The sequence below is a fragment of the Mchenga conophoros genome, linkage group LG4 (assembly GCF_057382185.1).
Source record: "Mchenga conophoros isolate Kocher_MC1m ecotype Shallow Benthic linkage group LG4, M_conophoros_male_GT1.1, whole genome shotgun sequence".
Classification (NCBI taxonomy): domain Eukaryota; kingdom Metazoa; phylum Chordata; class Actinopteri; order Cichliformes; family Cichlidae; genus Mchenga; species Mchenga conophoros.
The window spans coordinates 35,713,517-35,738,520 of NC_140529.1; the positions used below are offsets into that span (position 1 = coordinate 35,713,517).

A 25,004-nucleotide genomic window follows, 5' to 3' on the forward strand; every position below is an offset into this window, starting at 1 on the left:
TATACTGAAGACTTATTTCACACTTTACCAAACTACTATCCCATATCACCCATAACATCCCCCCCAAAATCTACAAATGTGCAGCTCTATGGGCGATTGTTTCTGCCACTTTTGTGGTGAAGACTTTTGTGGAAAAAAAAATGTGCCAGAAACAAAATTTCCTAAAGTATAGAATTTTGCATATTAATAATTTATTAACTGCATTCTTTTCAATAGTACTATGTAAAATTATGTTCATGGAAATCTGAAATAAACTCCTACGTCACACAAATGGGGCTTTTATTGTGAAATATTCACTTGGAAATCACCTTTAACTTTTTCAGGTATCTTCACTCACTCCTTCTAGCTTTCACATTCTGATTCTTATTTACTGCTGCATCTTCACAAGATGTCAGAATAACTTAATTAAAAAAACTGTTAAATTTTCTATTTATTTTTGGTACAAATTATTGCTGTTTTTTATTTTAATTAGAGGCAAAATGACGAAACATGTAGCTCTATGATACGGAGGACCACAACTGCCAAAATAAAGGTAAATGTGTTGATAAAAACTTCTTATATACAGTGGTCCCTCGCTATAACACGGTTCACCTTTCGTGGCCTCGCAATTTTTTTTTTGTGCAACTTCGCATGCTTTTTTATTTTTTTTATTTATTTTTTTTTCAGCCGTTCTGCGTCCTGATTGGCTGTAGACCATTGTCAATCAATCTCGTGCCTGTCTCCTGTCCAGTACAGAATGCGTTCAGCTCGTCAAATTTACATAAATCTTCGATGCTAGCAGTGTGACTCTGAAGTGCTGTACTGTATGTTTGTAAGTTTTCTCCCCAACAAACACAACAATGTCGATGAAATGTTTTGCACCGTCATAGGCTCCTGCGGGTGCCTTTGGTTTAGTTCTATAATACTGGACTTATTTTTCTACGAAGGTTTGAACTTTAAGAGTGTTTAAACAAGAGAGAAAATTCTGAAAATGTTCGTGCCTGTTTGAGTCAAGTGTATAAAGTGTGTAGTGAGGGGTTTTACGGCCTTAAAACATCCATAATAATTGTAAAAAATAAAGTTGGCTACTTTGTGGATTTCACCTATCGCGGGTTATTTTTAGAACATCACTCCCGAGATAGCTGAGGGACCACTGTATAGGAACCCAGTGCAATAATGAAAAGCATTTCACCTTTAGCACAATGGAACACAACATCGCTGGTTCAATGAGACAAATTCATTTAATAAAAATAATAGTTTTACAATAAAAACACTGCAGTGTTAAAGCCTGAATACAAATATAAATTACAGTGCAGCTGTATCAGCCAGAAAAGGAGTTTAATTTAAAATATTTTCCTAAAATGACAAACAACAAAACAAATATTTTACAGTTTTTTATATGGTAATATTCAGCAAATACAAACACATCACAGATTCAGTGTCAGAAAGGTTAAAGCAGTAAAAACATCTTTATCTCTATACAAATCTGAAGTAAACTGTGGGGCGAGGTGGCATATAATGAGGAAATAAAACTGACAAGTCGTCACGGCGACGTCCGTCCCAGCGCCTGATGAGCCAGCCTCAGGTTTTCTCTCAGCTCGTCTGCCTCTCGCTCCGCTTTTGCCCGAACGATGTTCAGCTCCGTGTACATGTCCTTGTACTTCTTTGTCGCGTTCCTCTTGTCCTGTCACACCAAAAAAACAAAACAAAATCTGGTTTATTTAGCCGTTTCGTCCACTCGATTCGATCGGCTCCAGGCACAGATCACCCTCAGTCCTAATTAACACACTCGAACCCTGCAAGTAAGTCACCTGTACACAGATCGTGACTACAGCTAATGTTTGGAAGCCCCGCGCTGGTAGAAGCAACATCATCTGCTTATTTAGTCTGATAGTATGAGCTGTTCAGGCTCAAGCACTCCTTCAGTTCTCAAAATCAAACACTGAGGTTTAAAAACAGATGAAACTCTGCAGCACGGACTGGTTAACGAGCAGATTACAATATTATTAGTAATATTTGTATTATTAGTGCAGCTGCTGTGAAACTGACCCTTTGAGCCGACTGCAGCTCGTCCTTCAGAGACGTGATCTCCTGCTTCAGACACTGGACCTCAGACTCCTTCACTCGCAGCGTGATCTGAAATGAAATGTGTTTTTAACCTTTGAGTCGGCTCACGAGCACATTTACATAGTTTACATATTGTACGTGTGAGCCAATCATGAAAAACCATCATTCTTTATGTGGAATCACCAGAGTGGGTGTAATTTCAGTTTTTACTGCAGTTTGTGTTGATGGAGCCAGAGGGTATCACATGCCGAAAGTTGACACCAGCTCCAGAGTAGCTTTGCATGACTCACAATTCAAAATAATCCTTATTTTTCTGATCCTGGGCCTTGGTGTAGCCTCAGGTTCATCCTCTCCCTGAGCTCCTCTTTCTTTTAAAGCCACCCACCTTTATGCAAGCCTTCTTTTGATTGGCTGCCCCTCTATTTGGACAGCAAAATAGAGGGTGGGACTTCTTCATACTCGGTCCTTTTTAATAACTTTGAATGCTGGAAATAAAGCTGTGGCTAAAATCCTCTCGATGACCATGCAGTAGCCGAACTCACCTCCATCTCGTACACGTCCATCCCCTGACTGAGCGGCAGAGCGTCCTGTTTGGCGAGCGTGCACAGTCTGGTGATCTCTGCTGCCAGGTGGCCGCTCAGCTCCTGAACAAGTAAAAGTGAAAAACAGGAGAAACGATCAAGCTGCTTCACCTCTGACCTCAAAAACACTTTTTTAAAAGTATTTGGAGACATGTTTAAACCCCCACAGCGACAGTCGAGCTCACACCTCTGGTCTCACTGGAGTCTGTGAATATCTTTCGCCTGTTTTTTGACTCCTGCAGCTTTTATTCACAGTGAACAACAGCTCAGCTTTTTAATGTGCGTGCAAAAGATTGTAAAGCCACAAACACTCAAACAATGAATGATTTCTGACATGATCCAAGTACAAAAGTCCATGAATCTACTTAGGAACAGTAAAAACACTGAATTATCCTGATTAGTGTTTCACCAAAGTGTAAACAAAGGCTGCATAAATGGACCTAAACAGAGAACAATCGTCATGTGGAGATTTTTACAATGGCGGCCGCAGACTTAGACGCTAAATCAGAAAGCTGCAGAGGAAAATGAGAGTGATCTGAACTGTCTTTAAATTTCAGGATGTCAGAAATTTAAAAATTGTGCGTCTCACCTGGTTTCTGGTCCTCAGGTCCTGGTTTTCCTGCTGGCACTGGCACAGGGCCTTCCTCTCGGCATCCAGAGCCTGGACCAGATGTCCGTTCTCCAGACACTTCAGAGAAAACTGCTGCGATAAAACCTCAAGCTCCCGCTGGCAGGAGGCCAGCTCCTCACTGCAAAGACACACACTGAGAGTCACAACCTATCCGTATTTTCTCTGTTCAGCTCTCCTGTCGGCACACCGAGGTGTTCCCAAACCAGCTGATAGACTCGATCTGTACTGGGCCTGCACCGGGTCCCAAACCCCTCACTGGCATCCTGATCACATGCCTGAAACACCTCAGCTGGCTCCTTTTGATGCAGAGGAGCAGACAAAGGTGCCAATTCTCATCACTGCTGCTTCCCACTCAACTGCAGCGGTTATGACAGGGTGCTGGTTCCCAGTCTGGATCCAGTTTCACTCATTTCCATCAGAAAATAGACTGATTTAGAAACCTGCTGGGAGTATGAGAGCCTGCTGTGATTTACATGTTCTATGTTATGTACGAGCACCGGCAGGTAGGATTTTTTCGGGCTCTGATTGTTGAAAAAAAATATCATGGGATTTAAAACATTTGCCAGCCAGTTCAGTTCAGGCTCTGCACCAGCACCGTGTTGGTGGGGAAAAGGTTTCCTGTGGATTCTGGCACAGAGCTGTGAGCTGCAGGTGCTTTTGTTCTCCCTGTAAAAAACATCTTTGACCACCAGAATCAACAGTCTGCTCTTTGTCCTGACGCCGGCCTGCGGTGATGATTTTTCCAGAATGACATTTTGGTTTAACTCCAGTGTTTCCCTCCTGTCTTGTAAAACCTGCTGGGATGCTCACGTACCTGTGCTGCCTGTGGACTTCCTCCAGGTTTGAGAGCCCATTGCTGTTCTCGAACTCACATCTCCTCTGCACCTCCCTTTGCAGCTCCAGGCGGTGAGCGTTTTTGATGGCTTCGATCGCTGAGAGGAAGAGGAGGAAGTCTGAATATTTGAAACTGAATCGATTTTGGGCAACACCTCATCTCTTACTGGGCGCTTTCCCTCACCTGTTGCAGTAGCAGCACTCTCCTCCTCTAATAGTCTGTCCCTGTCCACCAGGAGGCGCTCCACTTCCTGTTTGTGTCGACGCTGCAGCCCCTCAACCACCTTCAGGTGAGATTCCTCCATGCAGGCGAGTCCACGCTCGCAGGTGACCTGCAGGCACAGCGGACGCTCACACAGGTCACACACAAAGCTCGTGACAGGAAGTCAAACAAAAGTGGATGAAAGCGGCACCTACCTTCAGCTTCTCCGTCTCTTTCTCGTGCTGTAGCTGCACCAAAGTCATTTTGTCCTCGGAGACCGTCAGCTGCTCCTCCAGCTCCTCCACCTTTCTTCTCAGAGCTGAAATCAGCTCCACGTTTCCATCTGGTTCATCGCTCTCCTCTAAGCTTTCATCTGAGACCTTCTGTGGGATTTCCATCTCACCTATCAATTCCTCCTCCTCTTCTTCACTCTCCTCTGCGCCCTGAAGCTCCGCGTCCTGGAGGTAAATCTCATCAGTCTGGCAGCCTGCGTTCATCTTCGATGTGCGTCGTTGTTCAAGGTTTGACAGTTTTGCTTTGAGGTCCTCGTTCTCCTCCCGGAGTTTGGCGCATTTTGAGCAGTTGGCGTATTTAGCCCAAAGCCTGCACAATCGATGGCGGTAAAGTGCTTCGGTTGCCGCCGAGTAAATGAACGACGCTATCCAAGGATGATCTGAAGAGTGAAACTCATACAGTCTGTCTGCTGTCGGCTGGAGTTCCTCATGCACGGCGGCGGCGCTGAGGGAGGCGGCGAGCTGGTCCAGCATAGACATTTTAATCTGTGTGACGGCTTTGAAACGCTCAAAGTCACTCAAGTCACTCATGCCGCTCTCCTCCTCCGTCTTCGTGGTTTCCAATGCTATATCGTTAGCCTCGCCCTCGCGTCTGCCCTCTCTGCCTTCCTGCGCCGCCTGCTCGGTCTGAAGCAGACGGTGGCCTATGAGCAGCATTCGTGTCTCCAGCACCATCTGTTCTGCCGCCTCGCCGACCCGCACATCTGCGGGCTCGATCAGCTTGGACGGATCCTCCTTCAGTTTCTTCAGCAGCAAACTCCAAAAAGCCTCCTCCCACTCCAGCTGGCTCACCACAGCAGGACTCCTCTCCCCCTCCTCCACCTTCGCCTCACCTCCTTCCAACGTGTCGATCGCCTCTAAAAGTCTCCCCAAAGCGCTCAGCCTTGCGACCATCCCCTCTATCACCTTCTGGGTCTTTTCCTCGGCAGAAACACTTCTGTCTCCTTTCAGCCTCTCCTTCTCTAACTCCTCATTCAGCCTCCTGATGTCAGCCTCCGCCTCCGCCGCTCGTTGGCAGGAAAGTTTCTCCGCTTCCTGCAGCTCCCTGCAGTTCAGCTCTGATTGGTCGAGCTGTCTCTCCAGCTCTGTCAGCTTGGCCTCGGTCGCTTCGAAACACCGCAGCAGGTATCCCTCCGGTTTCTCATCCCTCTTCTTGTTTTCATCCTCTCCTACCGGGTCGCTCAGCTGCAGCAGCACCTCCGTCTCCCTCAGGGTCTCCTCCAGGGAGCTGATCAGCGTCTGGGCCTCCTGGAGCTCCTGGTTCTTCAAGTTCAGCTCCATCTTCAGATCTTCCACCCTGGTCTTCCCTTGCTGCTCCACCTCAGGGAGGTCACGGGGCTCTGAGTACCTGCTGCTGAGCTCCGCCTTCAGCCTTTCGATCTCGCGGTCTGCCTCCGTCAGCTGGTTCAGCATCTCCTGGTTGCGCTGGTTCAGAGCCTCGTTCTGGCTCATGAGCAGCTCCACCTCCAGGGAAAGCTTCTCCAGGGTCACCTGATCAGGAGTCACCTGCTTCAGCTGGGACTCGTCTCCCTCTGCGGACTCATGGGCCCACGAGCTGAACTTATCCGCCTGTGTCTCTGAGACAGGAAACAGCTGACGGGCGTCTGCGTGCAGCTGGTCCTGGAGGTCGGCTGTCCTGTCATCGAAGCTCATTCCCTCACTCTGAGAGTGTTGGCTGTCTGATGCAGGTGACAGTAAAGGTGAGGCCGCTGTCTCAGATAATAAATCCTCCAGTTCTTGCAGCTCGCCCCCTGTATCGCAGAGCCAGATGCTGGGCAGCTGTGGTGTTGGTGAAGGTGTTTCCTGGCCGAGCTGCTCCATCATGTTCTGTCTCATGACGTTCTGCTGCTGCAGGAGCTCTCTGTACGCCTCCTTTAGGCTCTTCGTCGGGTCTTTGAGTGGCTTTTCTTTCATATCTGATGGGTAAAAATCAGCTTCAGGACTGACGGGAGAATCCAGCTGGAAAAAAAAAAGGTCATAAAACTACAGAAACCCGACTGAAACAATCAAAGTCAGTCAAACACAACAAACATCAAACACCAAAGAGTGTCTGAGATAAAAGCTGCTTTCTCACACCTGCTGATGTTGAAATCTTTCTGTGCTGAGCTGAGCTTCCAGTTCCAGTCGTCGATGCTCCGACTCCTCCAACTGAACCTTCAGATCTTCCACCTCCAATAACACAAAGTACACAAAGAGTTAATCTACACAGCCTCACACACCCTCCATCAGGTGAGCCTTACTTTTCATTTTATACCTGTATCGAAAAGAAACAGACGAACTGATTGTATTTTCCCTGTGAGCAAACACAAAAGAATCAACTGTGTCAATTAAAGATATACTTGCAATAATATCTGCATAATTACCTGTTTTTATGGTTTAACTTACACATCAACAGACTCTGAGACAACTTATCATTTATTTCTGGTCATGCTTCTTTAAAACTGAAAGTCCACTCACCGCCTTCCTGTAGCTCTGCAGCACCTTCTCCATCTCCTCTGCACCTCTCCCGTCAGAAAACAGCGGGACCGTCCTCTCCAGTCTGAACATTGTCTTCTCCACCTGCTTCCAGCACTCCTCCATCTCCTCCTCCATTCTCTGCTGCGATTTCGGACTCAGCGCTCGGACGCTGCCGTCCTTTTCTAGCAGAGAGAAGCCCAGCATCTTCTCATACCTCCTCCTCCTCTCCTCGCGCCGCTTCCTTCGCTCCAGGTCACCCAGCTCCAGCGAGCAGGGGGATTTCTGTAGATCGGCGTCCACCGCCGGCTCGCTCTCAGGCTTGAATTCAGCCCAGTCGAAGGTCTTGTAGCAGCCTTCACGCCGTCTTTCCGTCACGCTGCTGGCTTTGGGGTGAGGCTCGCTCTCCGAGGAGACGTCGGCCGAGGGAGAGTCCTGAGTCACGTCTGGTTTGGGGAGGACCTCAGGTGGGCTGCAGGGAATGTGCTGGCCAGGTAAACTGAGAACAGGATGATTTAAAATTTAAAAAGAATAATAAATCATTTTTATTATCATTTAAGTGCTTTTAGTACGTCAACATTTTATTTTAGCTTCACCTTATCTTTCATCTACTTTTATCTCATCTTTAAATCACCTGTAAACACTTTAAACTGCACAACCTGCACAAAACCTGTTTGATTTGATTTGATCACCTGGCCACATCAGGGGCGTTGGCCGGATGGACGTTCTTCATCAGCGCCTGGATCCAGTTCTTTCGTATCCCCGCGGTCATCGCCGAAAGCGTGAAGACGCCCTTCGGAGTCTGCGACATAAAAACATGTGACTAACCTCCATCTTTAGAGCAGAACATGAAGTGATGACATGCAGAAGCGAAGACTTACGTGGATCTGAAAGCCGTAGTTTCTTTGCACCTGGTACTCAGACACATTGTAACACTTCATTAGGTTGATCTCTCCTTCCAGATCTGAGGCCTGTGAGGAGACGAAAGAAAACGTGGTGAAGATCTGGAAATGCACAAAAACTGTTTATATTCTACTTTATGAAGCCGGGTTTAAAGTACCTCCTCGGCCGTCGAGTCCTTGTAGTATCTCAGACTGTCAGTCGACAACACAAACCAATATTTCTTCCACTAGAGGGAAGCAAAGCACATTTCACACAGGCTGGTAAGATCCTTTAAATCATCACCACAACCTGAAACAGCCAGATTTGGATTACTTTAAAATGTTTACCTGGTCATTTTCATCCAGTTTGACCATCCAGCCTTTCTTGAAGTTTAACAAGTCTGGCTGTACAGAAGATAAAAAATACAAAGTTTGAATAAAACACACAGAAAAGAGAAGAGCTGAGACTGTTTGTTGCTTCCATCATTTTTGACCAGTAGTTTACTTATGTGATCAATTTTAATACTAGACAAAGACAAACCGAGTAAATACAAAATGCAGTTTTTAAATGATTTGAAAAGCTGACTTCACACTCGGCCACACTGTCAGACCGGCTGGATCAAGAAGTCACTTAAATAAACCTGTCTGACAAAAAGCAGCTGCGATCTCTAGAAACAAAGTCACTGACATCTATCAGTCTCAAAGGGATACAAAGCCATGTCTGGGACTCCAGTGAACCACGGTGAGAGACAAAACTTGGAACAGCGGTGAACGTTCCCAGGATTGGCCGGCCTATCAAAATTATTCCAAGAGACAAAAGCATCCAGAACAACATTTAAAGGACTGCAGGTCTCACGTGGCTCAGTTAAGGTCAGAGTTCATTATTCAACATTCAGAAAGAAACTGGGCAGAAATAGCATCCATGGGAGAGTTGAAAGGAGGAAACCACTGCTGACCAAAAAGAAACAAAGGTTTGTTTTTCTTTTGCCCAAAAACGTCTGGACGACCCCCAAGACTTTTGGGAAAAATTCTGTGGACTAACGAGTTGAGTTGACTGCCGTTACGTCTGGCGTAAAGCTAACACAACATTCAGCACCAACAGCCAAACATGGTGGTGGTAGTGTGATGGTCTGGGGCTGTTTTGCTCCTTCAGGACCTGGATGACTTGCCCATCGTGCTCAAAAAACAAAAACAAAATGAAGGTTTTGGAGTTTCGTAAGACTGAGATGTTTTTTTTACCACAAACACTTGGTTGCACGGCTTGCCAAAAGTGGCACATTTGGGTGGCAGTTACTTCTACAGACAGGCCCAGGTAGGTTTAGATCGATTTTTAGTACTGTAGTATTTCCATTTGCAAAACTGAGGGCTGGGTAGGAGGGGGGAACTCCACACCATCTCATATTTGAATCAGATATCAGTCTGAGCCTGACTGATCTGTAGGACTGTGTTTATTATGCCACAGGTCAGCAGAGTAGAGTTTCAGCAGTTGGAGGCATGTCACACCTGCTCCACCGACAGCTTCTCTCTGTGTGTTTGCAAACGTTTTTGGTCAAAGCGAGTTTAAACGTGCCTGAAAAGGTCAGAACAGACGACGCTTCCCCTGATGTTTCCTTACAGGTAAGAGGAGGGTCTCTACCTCAGCTTTCTGCTGGGATCAGATCAATAATCAGTATCAGGTATGAGTAAAAAGTTGTGCTTAGAGTCACTTCTGGAAACTTCGAGGCTCAAACTGCCCTCGGATCAGTGGCTCACCGTCATGGCCGTGTCTGATGTCCTGTGGTCCAGAGACCTGGCTCTTCTCTGGGGAGGGGGGGCAACGAGAGAGGACGAATCTCCACACGACTGAAGTTTCTACAGAAGGAAAAAAAAAGAAGCCCAAATTAAACTTATAAGAACTTCCCTCACAGGAAGGCTTTCACTGATGAGAAGACGTGACGCGTTTCCTCAATCAGGACGGAGGCTGTTTGCATGTGCTGCCTGCATTCCACCAACCAGAGTAACCGATAGTCTGGACGCTTGGCACAGACGTCAGCTGTGAGGATTAGGCCCGCCGCGGAGCACCACGGGGAGCCCGGCGGGCTTTTCTCCACTGCCTGTTAAACTCTCACTCGCTGAAGCGGGTCTGACCGTGGAATGCATGAAAAAGGTTTTAGAGGATAAATAATCCCCGGGACTCTGCAGCTTTAGTCTTACTTTTCAAAATGATGCTCCAAAACTCAGAGTGAGATTGCCGCACGCCTGTTATGATCAGATTTCATGCCGGCTCTAACAGCACGTATCAGACTCTGGATTACACGCATTAAGTGAAACAAGGGTCCCCTTTTTTTGTTTACTTGAGCCTCCGCTGTTCAAAAGATTCATTCTTCTTCCTTATATAACCACTTTAAAGGGGAAAAATGTCCAGTTTAATCACAACAAAACATTCTTTGTGGTTTTTTTCCTGGCATTTATATTGAAAAGTATCCAAAGCCCCGACACACGGAGGAGCGCGGCGCTCTGACTGCAGACAGAGCCGCTCCTCTGTTCCCTGAAGGCCTCCCAAAACCGAGGGGGAGGAAGTGAGGAAGAAGAAGAAGAGGCTGACTCGAGAATCTCCAGACAGGCTCTTTTGACCTTCTCATGACTAGAAAAACAAACGCACCCAAAGACACATAAATGAACGCGTGGGCCTAAATATTCTGCTGCTGCTGTATTTAAAAAGTAAATCCTCTGGAAAAGGAGAGTGTGTTTAATCAAAGATTAACCGCGGCCACTGAGACGACCATCTGTGATTTAACAATGTTTCTGCAGCAGCTCCGGCTGCTGAAAACAACGATTTACTGTGAAAGGAGAGAACAAACTAAAATAAAGAGCTGAAGGAAGCAGACTAATGTAATGCACTCACGCTGTTTACTCACTGTACACGACCAATTTAAAAAAGATCACCAGCTAATCCAACGTGTACATCTTTGAGCTGCAAGAGGAAGTCGGAGTACCTGGAGAGAGCCCAAACAGGCCTCGGGGGAACACGTGAACTTCACACAGAAGTTCTCAAACTTGAGTGTCCATGCCACCTCCCCACCGGCCCAGCGGGGTGACAAACAAACCCATCAGTCTTTTACAGCTGAGGGGAAAAGAAACTTGCCTGGAGACGGCAGTCTGAGATCTGACTGTCCGTTATAAAATCCATTCATCCGTTTTTTTTACTGGTTCAGAGACACCTGTCCCAGGTGGGGTAGACCTCAGTCGGTTGGGGGGTGGGGTGGCAGTGAACCCGCTTAGAAATGTGAAGCCATGTGTGACCATTTTGGATGTGAGGATGGAGAGGAAAGTTGTCAGCTAAACTTTATGTGTACAATGCACAAACACAGACTTCTTGCAGAGTCAGCACACAAAGCGAGCCATGTTATGAGTCATAAATAAATTTAGAGGCACCAACAACACAATGACAGTTGACTTGAATTAGCAGACACCAGTGAGCTCCAGTGCCGGTGTAACTCACTGGGTAAAGCAGGGATCTCATGTGCCATAAGGCTAATGCCTCAGGTGGACATGAGAGGAGGGCCAGCTTTTGGCTGAAGGTTGCTGCTCGGTCGATGGTCCCTCTGTGAAACAGCGAGTTAATCTCATGTGTGCTGCACAACACGCTGCCCACAGGCCTCTCCTGCTTCGTTTAATGGACTCTCCTTTAAATCTGCTTTTCTGGCTCATCAGGAGGAATCTGAACTACTAAACCCTCCTTTCAGAAACAGAAAATCCTGAAAACATTTCTGGATATTTACTACAGTGAGCCCAGTTTAACAGGTGATCTCGCTTTAAGTATCATCCGTGGGAATGTTTGTGTTTTGCCGTCACACAGACTCCTGCTGGGGTTTGCTCACCTCCTTAATCACCGGGGTCTAGCCCTGACACACTGACTAGCATTCACAAACAGATGTGCGCTTGGAAACCGGGAGGCGCTCATTCCTCCGAGTTTATCAGTAAATACATGACATCATGTGTTTCTTCAGCCCGTCAGCAGCACTTCAAGAGAATCGCGAAGAATCCCCGAGCGCCTCGGGTCCTCACATTTAATTGGTTTATTCCGAATCCCTGGAAAATAAAGAGGAACGGCGTCTGAACTGCTTCAGGGCATCAAAACCAGTTCTGCTCACAGTGAATCACCAGCCTCCCTCCCACCTGCCGACACATGTGCTCGCTCATGTGAAGAAAGTCATGCCCGGACACGGCCCGAACGGCTCGTCCACGCGTTTCACGTCACGCTCTCATCACCGGCTTAGACCGAATGAGCGCTCTGAAGACCTGAACGGGTCCTCGGGTTGTTTACACCCACACTGACAGACTGAAGCAAACAGCCTCAGACTGTAATTTGGGAGATTTCCTAACTCTCCGTCTAACTCTGGGCAGCGTTTGATCAGGTCGGACCTTCGGCCTCAGAGTGACGTCTTTCATGGATAACACCTGGCTGCTGCCTGAGTCATGTTCAAACCAGTCCAACCTCGCGGCCCGTCCCGGTGCAGCCTGAGCACAGCTGGATACGACGGCTGGTCTGAATCACGGCAAACCCACGCTAGGATTAATCATTACCTGTTCACGGTTAGCCAACGACCACAGGCAGGAAGCGGGTTTTTAATTGTTGGATGCCGGCGTTGAAGGACTTAAAATTTTATTTTCTCAATCACGTTTTTATTATAAGCTCTGCGCTCCTGCACAGCCTCACCACAATAAACGATTTCACTGAGAATTTTTCTCATCTTGTTGTTTATTGTTTGCTCTGGGCTCTTTTCTCACCGGGTTAAAACTAGGCCTCTTTTGTAATAATGTGAAACCAACCTCCCAGTTACACATTACATAACAACACTGTCTCTGTGTTTGTTCTTGTCTTTAGTTTTCTAATTTTTGGATGTTTCCGTCTGTCTGTGCCGTCACCAGTTCACAGCGCTCTCTGTCTGTATACTGAATATTACAGTGGCCAGCGGTCAGTACGGCTGCCCGCTCATGGCAAAAACATCATTTATTTACCAAAATTATTAAAGAACACCATCTTTTTTGTTTTTAAAGGGGCATTCCTTTAACTTTAAACATGATTCAAATGAAAAACATTCGTTTGAATTGTTAAAAAGAAAATGTGGGTTATTAAGCAGAGACCAGAGCCCAGCGGTGTTTTACAGATGAGCTGAATATGAAGCCTTCTCACACCTCACAGGAAGAAGGTTGTGGGTTTGAATCCAGTGGCTGGTTGGCTATGTGGTTTTTTTTGTGTCCACACAGGACTATGAGTGTTTCACTCTCTTACTCCTGTGATACTAACGACCTGTTCAGGTCTTCCTTCTCCAATAATAACTGGATAGACCAGGTTCTAAATATCGTCGCCCAGTTTGACAACAAAGAAAGAAAACCTCACTCAGATATTTTAACTGAATCTTTCTCTTTGCCTCCCAAAGCCAGCCAAGTTCCGCAGGAAGGCCACGAGATAAGTACGTCCCATTGTCTATTAAGAAACTTGACGGTTAAACTAGTTTTAAAGAATGAGCTGTGTTTGTAAACCAGGGTTGTTATGATGCTAGATTTTCAATATCAGGAAAACCCTTGAAGTGTGATGCCATTTTCACTTCCACAGGTGAAAAGCATGGTATAAAATTAAGAGACAAATGTATTACAAACATATTAAATAACATCAATGATGACACTATCTTTAAACTGTAAACCAAACACCCCACAGGCACAGTCAGCACGGTGGTGGGGGGATGACGATTTGGGCATCTTGCAGCCTCTGAGTTGATGATGAGCTTCTCTTTATAATCAGTCAGATGTGACTCAGCAGCAAATCTACAGCAGACTGGCTGAAAAGGAAAAGAACGGAGGAGCTGCAGTGTCCCGGTCAAAGTCCAGACCTCACTCTGACTGAAATGTTGTGGTGGGAAGAAGAACAAAATGCCTCCACAGCGATGTTAAAGACTGTTATTTGAAGTTAGACCTGCTAAAGGTGACTGTACAAGCTACTGAACACTGGGATGTACTTTGTTTGTCTCAGGACTTGAGTTTTTTCCAGAGTCCTGGGAAAACTTTCTTTTTCTCATGGCTGCATAATATTGAGTACTGTTTCATAAATGCATGAACATGCAGAAACCTGCAGAAACTGAACGACACGCCCCATTAATCACTGACTTTAAAGAGGGCTTCTCACAGAAAACCTGAAACATGCTGGAAGGATTTCACTCTCCAATAAAAATATTTTCTATTAGAATTTAGAGGATATTTGAAAAAACTTTATGAAACTCAGCACGCTTGAAGATGAAGATGAAGATGGGGTAAAAGAAGCTGGACGTCGCAGATTTTTGGGCTCACAGTTTCAGACACTCACACTGACCACTCATTTAAAGAGAAAGGAAAACAGATGCAGGTTCTGTGTCACAGAAGCAGTTTTTACATCTCACCTCTCGTTTGTTGGTACGAGTCTCGCTCCTGCCCGTCCTCAACATGAATGCTCCCGTTTCCTGCTCTTTCCTGGTGGCCTCCGATCTGTTTTTGCTGGAAAACAGGAAGAGCTGATTAGATTCTCCTTCCACTCAGGTACAAGGACCTTAACGGGATCCTATACTAGTCTGTGGATGCTCTCCTGCTCACATTCATCCTCCGGGATTTCAAAAGGTCAAAAATGGCATTTTTCTATTAAATCGAGTCACCAAACAGAAGAACTATAAACCCAGACTTGTGGTATTCATATAGATAAGGACACATGAGGCTGTGTCACCTTTAAAGTAAACCTGGATGAACCTGAAATGAACTGAGTGTTTCTTCTTGTCATGTCCAGCACACTGTGGGGGCTTTTTATAAGAGGCCGGTTTCTTTAACTCCTTTCTGAATGTGAGGATTTGGTGGGTTCAGACACTTCCGTGCCCTCAAACTGAGGTTCGTTCCCTGACTGGCAGGCAGACTGTCAGTGTTGAGGTCCTGAGAAACAATGCCGAGGATATCTAATTACACCAGCGTTTTGGAATTTCTGACCTTATTTGGGGGGGAGGGATAAGGATTTTGTGTTTTCGTTTCCCAAAAAGGCAACAAGAGCGAAGAGCTGACATGATTTCTCCTCACGTCACCCGTTCGCATGCTGCTGGGGCACAAACTGGGAGGGTTTCTCTTGGCTAAATATAAAAATGCAGCAGTCAGATCTCTAATGGAGGGGTAGAGCGTGAGGCTTTGATCTGCCGTTTAGCGGTGTGTGATGCCTGTTCGGCTTTATGCTGGGGGAGGCATTGGATGTCCTTTGTGCTAATTGCTTGCACATTTCTCTGCCAGTGCACTTTAAATGGTTCTGATGAGTTACCCACAGATTACACACAAACATAAATAAGAAAAGAAAAAGCTGCTTGCTCCAAAACACGAAGATTTATGTAATCATAAGATGTTTAAAATGAGCAGGAAGCAGCTTCGCTTCTAACCTCCCGTACTGCCTCTGGTTCTTGTTGTTTGCTGATGTTTGGATGTTGTTGGGTTCAGTCAGCCGGTTGTTTCTGCCGGTGTCGGAGCTTTCAGAGGCCGCCAAGTCTGAAGACCCGACCGAGCCGCCGAAGCTGGCTGAGGTCAGAGAGCCCCTGGGGTCCAGGCACAGGTAGGAGGAGGCGTTGCCTGGAGATAAAACCAACACAAAAAAGTTTCAGACTGTTAGATCATCAGAGAGCAGGAACATCAAACCACAGCTTGGTTTAAGTCCACGAAATTAGGCGTCCCTTTGCCATAAAACCTCAGCCAAGCTTTATTCACAAACCACAAATCATTTCACTCATCCCAACCTTCTCCCGCCGGCTTTTAAGGAAACACCAACACATCAGTGTTTTACCTCATTCAGCACCATTTAAAATAACAAAAATCACAGTTTTTTACCACTCTGATAAAAAGAACAATGTCAAGCTGATGCTTTATATTCAGACTTTTATCAGCTTGTCATCACTGCATCAGTTCAACAGTGCGATAAGCCATAAATCACAGGGTGAAAGGAAAATCACTGCCCCTTAAAATCAGCAGATTTTCACTCTACAGTAACTGTGTAGTGTACCTTCACACTACACAAACAGTCTGAGTTACAGGCCCTCAAATACACAAATCTGTCACTTTCTTCTCTTTAACTTTTTCAGCTGCTTTCGACTTCCTACAGTTTCTGCTACACATTCAACCCACTTCCACCCCAGCTCCACCTTTTCTTGCAGTTTCTGTAATAATTTGTGTCACATAGGCAGCTCTGCATATGGAAATAACCTTCCTTTGGCTGCGTCTGAATGAAATTATTTCTTTCTTTTTTTCGCGACGAGCAAATGAATTAAGCAGAAAGTTAAATCCGATCATTCTGTGTCTATTTTTAATGACTTTAAAGCAGCTTCTCTTGGGAAAAACACGCAGAAAAAGTCATGCAGATGGTTCAGGTGTTTTCGCTTCCTCCCCATTGTGGAGAGGATAATCCCACATTTAGAGTTAATGCTGTAAAGTTGCTATGGTAGCATCAACAGAGAAGTACTCTGTTTACTGTATGACAGCCTATTAATCATTTTGTTTTGGCTGCTACGATACAAAGAGACCGTTAACACTGACAACACTGTGAAAGCGCAAAAATAAAAGCAAAGCCCGACTAAAGAAGCAGAAAAGACAGATTTCAAAGATTTCCCGTCGAGTTTAAGTCAGTAAATTTTCTCTAATGTGCAGGTCTTAATTTAAGTATTCGACTTAGGAAGCTTTGTGGGGATATATGTTACTCATGCAGTGTTGGAAGGGTTATCAGGCCCTTTGTAAAGATCCATAATTCGACAGTGAGAAAGAGTCACGGGTGGAAAATATTCAAGACACTTTGCAGTTTTTCCCAGGAGTGGACGTCCCAGCAAATTCACCCCAAGGTCAGGTAATACTCAGGGAAACTGTAAAAGACCCAAGAGCTCCATCTCAGACTCTGCAGGCCTCTGTCAGCATGTTAAAGGTTAAAGTTCATAACAGTCCAACTAGAAAACGACTGAACAGGTGCGGCGTGTTTGGAAGTGTTGCCAGGAGAAAACCGCGGCAGCATGGTTTAGTTGGCAAAGCTGCATCGACTTCTAGAACAACGTGCCGTGGACAAGCGAGGCCAATGTGGAGATGTTTGGCCACGGGACCTGGGCCCCTTGCAGTCACTGACTCAATCACGAACTCCTGTGTAAACCAAAGTATTCTAAAGTCAAGCGTGAGGCGTTCTGTATGGCAGCTAAAGCTTGGAGCAAATGAAACAGGACAATGATCCTCAGCACAGCAGCAAATCTCCAACCTGACTGAAGAGCTAAAGAGCTGTGCATAAATTAAGGACTGCAAACTTCCATAAACTGAAGCCACACTGCAAACAAGACTGGACCAAAGTTCACGTTTTCTGCCGATACTGATAAAGTCGTACAGAAAACGATTGTTTTGTTGCTGGTAAAGGTGGTTCTACAGGCCGCCAAAAAACCAGGCGCACTTTTTTCACAGGACTGCACATTCACCAAACGTTTAAACATTTTATTAAAGACAAAAGAAAATCCACTCTGTAAAAAACTAAAAAAAACTTTGACATGTCAACAATATGAAACAACAAGTCTGAACTCGGGTTTATCGGATTTCTGTTTGCCTAGTCTGGAAACAAAGAAAGCATCAGCATGTACTGATTAGTGTACTTCTTGAACATTTATTGACAGGCAAAACAATCGAGCCACAAGCCGTCATCATCATAACTGATATCTGTTCAGTGCAAAGGTAGAAGACTCCCTTTTAAGCTGATTTAAGAATAAGTGGATCCATTGTGATTTTACGGTTGCCGCTAACCCTTATTTGTAGCAATAAGTCTGCCGACTATTTATTTAATTATTCCCTGAACCTGCACAACTAACGGTCAAGTTTTACGATCTTTTATTTTTGTCTAAAAATGGTTGAGAGCATCTGTAGAGCCATTTAAAAAGTATTTGTTTCTGAAAACGCAGAGCTTTTAAACTGGAAGGTCAAAGAATCAACTGACTGAAATCTCAGCTGATGTGTTTGTTTCAGTAAACATTAGAAATCTCCAAATGTTGAAAACATAATGAAATGGGATAAATGTGCAAAAGAAATTAAAAAACTGGATGAGTTCCCCAGAGGAGAGCCTGTTAAGCAGGGGAATCCTGACAGAGGGAGCTTTGTGTTTAGCCTCCATCTCTCTAATGAAGCAGCCTGTAGTCAGAGTCAGCAGGAGTTAATCCAGAACTTCATTATGGGACCTTTCCAGACTATGCAACAAGCCTGATGCCAGATGGGCACTCGTGTCCATTTTGTCGCAGCCTGAAGCTCCAGCAGGGAAAAATACCTGCCCTGTGCCGAACATCAAGCCCATTAGGACTTGTTTAAGAGGCCTTGGAGGGCTCATGTCTGCCGTTTGGCTTTTATGATGCCTGAAGGTCAGAGGCTCAGGATTTCCTGCACATCTCTCCAAGTAACTCCACTTCCTGTTAAAACAGAAACTCATCCAGCCCGTTCCCCCGACTGCCCGCGAGTGAGCGCTCAGCCGGTACGCCTGGTTAGAGGAGGGTTAAACGAAACGGACAAATAAAAATCTGCGAGTGTGCGAACATCTGCAGGACGTTAGGATGGTGCGAGAGGACAGGAAACGGCTGTGATTGGCTGATAGACATGAAAGCCTGTGTGTGTGTTTGTATGGTTTCCTCCGCTGCACCTGCAGGGGTCCGCTCAGGGCCCAGATGCTCGGTGTCCGTGACAGTCCAGATGGGAGTCACATCTGGCCCCCCGTCCCGCTGGTCTTCCTGCCACTGGCCGGGCTCTGGGCGGTCCCTCCCCGAGGATGGAAAACTCGGATCGGTTGCTACCATTTTTGCTGGACTGGGCTCCTGAAGTTTGTTAGAGAGACAAAGAAAATTCACACTTTTAACATTAAATTAATACAGGTACAATAATGTGGCTGTAAATTAACAGTTCATTCATGTTTGAAAACAGATTCTGTACAATAACAGACACTTTAAACATTCTCATATGCTTCATTCTGCTCTAAACACTAATTTTTTAGACACTGTTTTCTACTCTTGTCACTGTGTCTCTGTGATGTCATGGAGGGGGGATATGCCTAATTTCTGACCACAGATCCACAAACTACCTGCTGTTTAGGAGGGGCAGCCAATCGGAGGAAAGCTGGCTTAAACGGGGAGGAGCTAAAACACATTATTTCAGAGTATTTTCAAACAGAGGATGAACTGAGGGGCTGCACTGAGGCTAAGAGTCAGATAAATAAGGATTATTTTGATCTGTGAATCATGCAAAGCTGGTTTACTGTTACATATTTTAGAAAGTCACCATGAACTCCTCTGATTTCACTCAGAGTTCTCTAAACTCTTTTCTTCTGTCTTCATTTGGAAATGAAGTTGAAACTTTCAAAGGCATCAGAAAGTTTCTTCCTTGGTGTTTCTTTCAGGTTTTCACTGAGGAAGTATCGTCTAAACGTCTCCTGACAGGTGATTATTTACTGGCACATTTGTGGTTTTCATCTTAATAAGACCAGTCTTGATTCTTTGGTATAAACTTGTCTGAAATAAGTCTCATAATCAGCATGCGTGAACACAAAAACTGGACACTTTAACACATGAGCACAATACCTGGTTGGCCACAGGCTCAACTTTGCGTTTCTTCTTCTGATTCTGTTTGTGAGTTCGCAGATAAACTGCCAGCTGCTCACTCCACCTGGAGACAAAACATGACACAATGCCATCAGGACGCCTCTAAATGTAATTCTTTTCAAAATAAAAGCCTCCAAGTAGGTATAGAAAGCTACCAGGATGACAAGAGGTATGTGAGAGTTTCTAAATGTGAAGCCCTATTTAGATCAGAGTTGTCACGCTCATTTGATCTTGAGGAATGAAACTGAGCTTTCTCTCATTGTAATAAAGTTTAACTACACATTTCATCTTAATATAATAATAAGCAGAGTAATTTCAAAAATCTATTTCAGTTTTTGTACATGATAAAAAATCCTTTTGCAGTAAATGAAAGAAATATGTCAGCATGTCTCTTGACTTAAATTGTCAAAAAAACAAACCTACTGATAAAAATGGAAAAAACAGTAACTTATTAAATGTATGAAAAAGCCGTTAAATGTCCGGGTGGCCTTCCATAGCCATCCAGGGGGCCAGACTGTAGATTTTACTGGGATGATTTTGGTCCCTGAGTCTTATGTTTGACATAAAACAAGACCTGAGTTAGACGAATTTATCAAAATGCACTTATATGTCCAGTTTTCAAAAAAAAGACTGTAGTTAGATACAGGAAGCAATGAAGATGCTTCAAGGCTGTCAGAATTTCAGAATAAAGGCCCTTAGTTAGTCATAGTAAATTACCGCTGGCCTTTAACATGCCAACTTTTCAAAATAAAGGCTTTTTTTTTCAACTTATGTTTTCAAGAAAGCTTCTCCCTTTTTGCTCATTTGTGCCCACACATGTCAGCAATCTCTTTTTTTAACGCTACTCTGAGGTTTTTATACCGACCCATTAATGATGTCTTTATTGTCACCACGGATGAATACTTCCTGCTCTGGGGTGACGATGCAGAGGGCGTTCTTCTGGCCCGTCCTGGGCTCTGCATCAAAGATGTCTGTGCACACGTTCACGTTCACCGTCCCCTGTGGCAAAGTGCTGGGCTGCAGGAGAATCAGAACATCCAAATTATTCCTCCAGGGGTCAAAGAGCGAGTTAAGACGTCATGTTTACTAAAACTTCAGATTATAGCCGCTAAACAGAAAGCAGTTTGTGGTGTGAAGTGTGGAATGAAAGGGAACGGGATTTAAGGGGATGACAGAGAAACAGAGAGGGGGGATGTGTGCATTAAAGGACGGGCTAAGCCCACATCATCTGCTGTGGTTGTGTGCACAACATCTGGCTTAAAGATGCCTTCTGGATCCCAACAAAACATACAGTAGATGCAGATGCATGCACAGGCTGGGGCTTACTGTACACTCCGTGTTATGTTTTATGTTTGCATTTGTTTGTAATTTTAGTATCTGTGCTGTTTCTCACCAGCTCATCCAGAGCGAAGCTCAGGCTGCCGTCCTCGTACAGGATAAAGAAGCGCCGCTGCCATCTCTGACGATGAAGGACAGGAAACTAAAATCACCACAGGATCACACTAATGCCACACTCGTGTGTTTTTTAAAAAGTTGACCTACCCTTGACCTCTGCATCGGGTTGTTAAAATCTGTCCCCTCTGGAGCCAAACACAGCCAGCCTGCATAGATGGGTTTGGCCTGGAAGGGCACAGGACAGTGATGTCATATATTAGTCAGTGTTTTGAACTGTGTGGATTTGATGCCTGTTGTTATTGTTGTGGGATTTGAACCTGTAGTCTGACAACAGAAACATGTACAAACCTGCCAAAAACACCTTCTGTTACGTCGTGGATCTGTGGGCTCTTTGTTTTTCCTCTTTCAATATTCACATGTTTGTTTGTTTGTTTTTTAATTTAGAAATATAAAGCGTCTCAGCAGGTTTAAACTTTTTTTCTGAGTGACAGTACATCAGTGATCCAGCACTTTGTAGAACCACCTTTAGCAGCAATAACCTGATGCATGGGTAGCCACAAAACTATATCACAATATTTCAAGAAAATGTGTAATAATGATATTTATGAACATTGAAGAAAACACTGGCAGCGCTCAGTGGTACCCCTCAGCCTCCTGATAGATACACCTATGGGATTAATTTGAAACTCCTACGTCGCTTCGTTCTTGAGTTATCACATTCAGAAACTTGGGTTTCCACTTTACCCACCTGCCCGCCCTGCCGGCAGCGTGGCGGCAATATCAGCCTTTTACATCTGACAGATAAAAAGTACCTAACAGTGTTTTATCGGAGACTGCAGCTCACAGGCAGCAGAGCAAAACAAAGGGCATTTTCAGTCCATGTTCTCTGATGAGACAGAATAACTCATTCAGCAGTACTGTAGTGCAATAACAGTGCCACAGCATAAGTCAGATGTAAGCACATAAATAGCCTGGGATGTGTTTCCCCTGGTAATTTTCAGTAAAAGTACAGAATAACTTATTCAGACTTTAGTTTAAATTTACAAAAACAACCTTGTAACTCTTCAGGAGCTGCACAAAACCCTCATAACAAAACAGAATCACACATATCTCAGACTTGCATGGTTGTGGGGGACGTCTGGCCCACTCGTCTTTACGATGTCACTTCAGTTCATTAAGGTTTGCAGCACTGCTTTACGTTCAGCTGTCTGCAGGTCCGACCACAGAGTCTCAGTCAGTTTGAGGTCTGGACTTTGAGTTATTCCACCACCTTGAGTCTTTTCTTTATCAGCTGGTGTGTTTTGGATTATTCTCCTGCTCAATCACCCAGATTGCCTCACATCTGACTCTAGAACACGTTGGTATGAGGAGTTCACAGTCTACTGAATGAACACAAGGTGCCCGAATCTTCATCCTTCCACCACTGTGCTGACAGTTGGTATGAGGCATTGATATGTTGATATGATAAGTCTGGTTGCGTGCATTGTGGTCAAACATCTCCTCTTTACTCTCATCAGTCTAAAAACATTGTTCCAGAAAGCTTTGCAAACATAAGCCCTACAGATATTTTCATTTATCCTGGACCTCTTCCAAACCATCCACACTTGTTCAGTCTCTTTCTAATTTTACACTCATAAACTTGAACATTTATCCTGCTAGCTGAGGCCTGTAGAGACTGAGACTGAGTTCTTGGGTCTGAGCATTGATCAGTAGCACCTGGGTGGTGTTTGCCCTCTAAGTGAGGTTGTACTTAGTTTTCACTTTTAACTCATGCCATGCTTTACACATTCGCCTAACAAGCAAAAGATCCCTGGTTTTGATTCCATGGGGAGACACAAATCCCCTTAGGATTCAGTCAGGAAGGACATCTGGCCAAAAGAAAAAAAAATCTGCTGTATCAAACATGGTGAGCTACCCGCTGTGGTGACCCGAAAGTATTAAATAAACATATTTATATTCTTTGTGCTTCCTCCTGTCTCAGACACTTGGGTTCTTTTGTTTTCAAAGTCATTTTAAACATTAAAACGCTGGGGAAAAGTGCCACAATTACAGCAAAACAAGGTGGTTTTCTCTGAGCCTGCAACGTCACTGGAAAACCGTGTGTGGTGTTTGCAGGTTTGATGAACGGTGTTGAAATTACAGGGCCCGGCAAAAGCAGGCGGGAGGGGGGACACAAAGTGATGGCATATTTGAACAATGTGAGGCATGTAGGAAGCTGTCACTATCACCTCCTTACATCACCTCGCCTTCATAAGCGTGTTTTCAGTCCTGACATGTTTTGCTCAGCACTAAGTACACAGGGCTGAAGCACGCCTGGTAAAAAGATGATGTAATTTATTTTTTCCTCAGGCTTTTGTTTGACAGATTGATGCATTTAAAAAATTTACAAGTAACAGAAAACCAATGAATTCCCAGTCATTCCTTCATAAACAGAATTAAATCTTTTATTCCATTAGATTTGCTTAGTAACTATTTATAAGTACTGATCCCAAAATACAAAGCAACAACCCTAACAGCACACCTTTAACTGGAATAACAGTTAACAGAATTAACAGTAAACACTATCTATGCATTGATGCATCAGTCTTAATCACATCATGTAATTTAATCAGAGTTCATTTACATATTCGGGTTTCCAAAGACTGCTACTCTGCAGAACAATGGGATAAGGGACTGCAGGGAGGTTAGTGTAGTGGGGCTGGGTGGTGAAATCACAGAATTAGTCATGACTTTTAATCTATTCTGGGTGCAGAGTTTCAATTTTTGTTTCTCCCTTGTCCTAGGAAACTCATTACCCAGCCATATTTTTGCATAGCTGTGGAAGCATTTTTCACATAATAAAACAAACCCCGATCCCTTACCACCTACCTTAGTTATTCATTTGGACACAGCTCCTAACATTGATGAAATGGTTTAAAAATGAACTAAAAACTTAAAGTCAACATTTCTTTTTAAGTTTTTTACATTTGTAATATTTTAGGCTATATAAAATTATACCATATAATCTAAAAGTAAAGAAATATTTTAAAAAAATCATGTTTAAATAAATAAATAAAGAAAGAAAGAAAGAGAATATGTTACATAGTAAATCTAGAAATCCATTAATTAAAAACGTAATAAAAAATAAACCGTTGGTTTGGTAAAATAAAGATTAAATAACTTTAAAAGTCTGATTTTTATGCCGAAGACCACGGAAAATAAGTTTTATTTATAGTTTATAGTTTTATGTGGACCTTGTGGACCTTTCGACTTGAAGGGAGGCTGATGTGGGACTTTTATATATTCTGGGAGACATGGGACACTTTGAATATATAGACTTCCTGACAAGAACATTTCAGAGATAAAATAAAACAAAATATGACCTTTTCTGATTCTTTTACTGATCAACCAAAATGAAATCTTAAAGTTAGCATCTTCATATTTAATATTTGCATGTTTTTAGACTAAAGCTGGCGGTTTAATGATAACATTTTTTATCCAGAAAGCTCACTAATCCAAACAAAAGTGGCTAAACGTTATGACAGGAGCACCTGAGGTGATCGTGAACTCACCTGCTCCAGGTCGTGGTCGTTGAGCAGATGGAGCTCGCGCGACTTGAAGCAGTTCTGACATTTGCTCTTATTAAAAATATTCGCCTGGAACTTGCTGCAGGGAGTCGCCGCCGCCTTTTCCCCGGACATGTTTCGGTGAGCGCCGCTTCTCCTCCGCGGGGACAGATCCAGACACGGCCCGCTCTCCTCCTCCTCTTCTCGTCTCCCAGTTTAGTAAAGCGGTTTCTCCTCGAACAACATCTGTCACACTGAGCCGCGCGCTCCTGTCGTCATGGCCTCTGACGTGATACCGCCACTCCGCTTCCGATCGAAACCTTCAAAATAAAGCTGGTTTTTAACGGTTTGTTTTAGCTTTAAGATAAAACACACTGCTAAAAAAACACATACAGCTATTACACATCCATTAAACCGTAATGTTTTATAAAAAAAAAAGAGAAAGGTAGAGTTTACAGCGTCATCTACTTCTCTCACAGCGGCTTAAGTAAGACCTGCGCTCAACTTCCGGCTTA

At 44.3% G+C, this 25,004-nt stretch overlaps 1 protein-coding gene across 3 annotated transcripts; it reads right to left on the reverse strand.

Annotated features, from left to right (window-relative positions):
- Positions 1–1,201: 1,201 nt before the first annotated feature.
- On the reverse strand, positions 1,202–24,980 carry LOC146576682 (uncharacterized). 3 transcript variants are annotated; one of them, XM_085272116.1, is made up of 24 exons: positions 24,946–24,980; positions 24,496–24,809; positions 21,092–21,169; positions 20,943–21,008; positions 20,415–20,566; positions 19,529–19,613; positions 18,598–18,769; positions 15,344–15,530; positions 14,339–14,432; positions 9,675–9,773; positions 8,271–8,327; positions 8,102–8,170; positions 7,923–8,012; positions 7,734–7,843; positions 7,045–7,540; positions 6,842–6,880; positions 6,664–6,756; positions 4,510–6,546; positions 4,277–4,424; positions 4,073–4,190; positions 3,217–3,376; positions 2,589–2,690; positions 2,029–2,115; positions 1,202–1,663 (listed from the first exon to the last, which is right to left on the reverse strand). In XM_085272116.1, exons 2-24 carry the CDS (start codon positions 24,622–24,624, stop codon positions 1,523–1,525), a joined length of 4,809 nt encoding a protein of 1,602 aa, XP_085128242.1. In that variant the 5' UTR covers positions 24,625–24,809; positions 24,946–24,980; the 3' UTR covers positions 1,202–1,522. The 3 variants fall into 3 exon arrangements, with proteins under 3 accessions (XP_085128242.1, XP_085128245.1, XP_085128244.1); XM_085272119.1 differs by lacking the exon at positions 9,675–9,773; XM_085272118.1 differs by lacking the exon at positions 6,842–6,880 and having other exon boundaries at positions 24,946–24,979.
- Between the last annotated feature and the right edge of the window lie 24 nt (positions 24,981–25,004).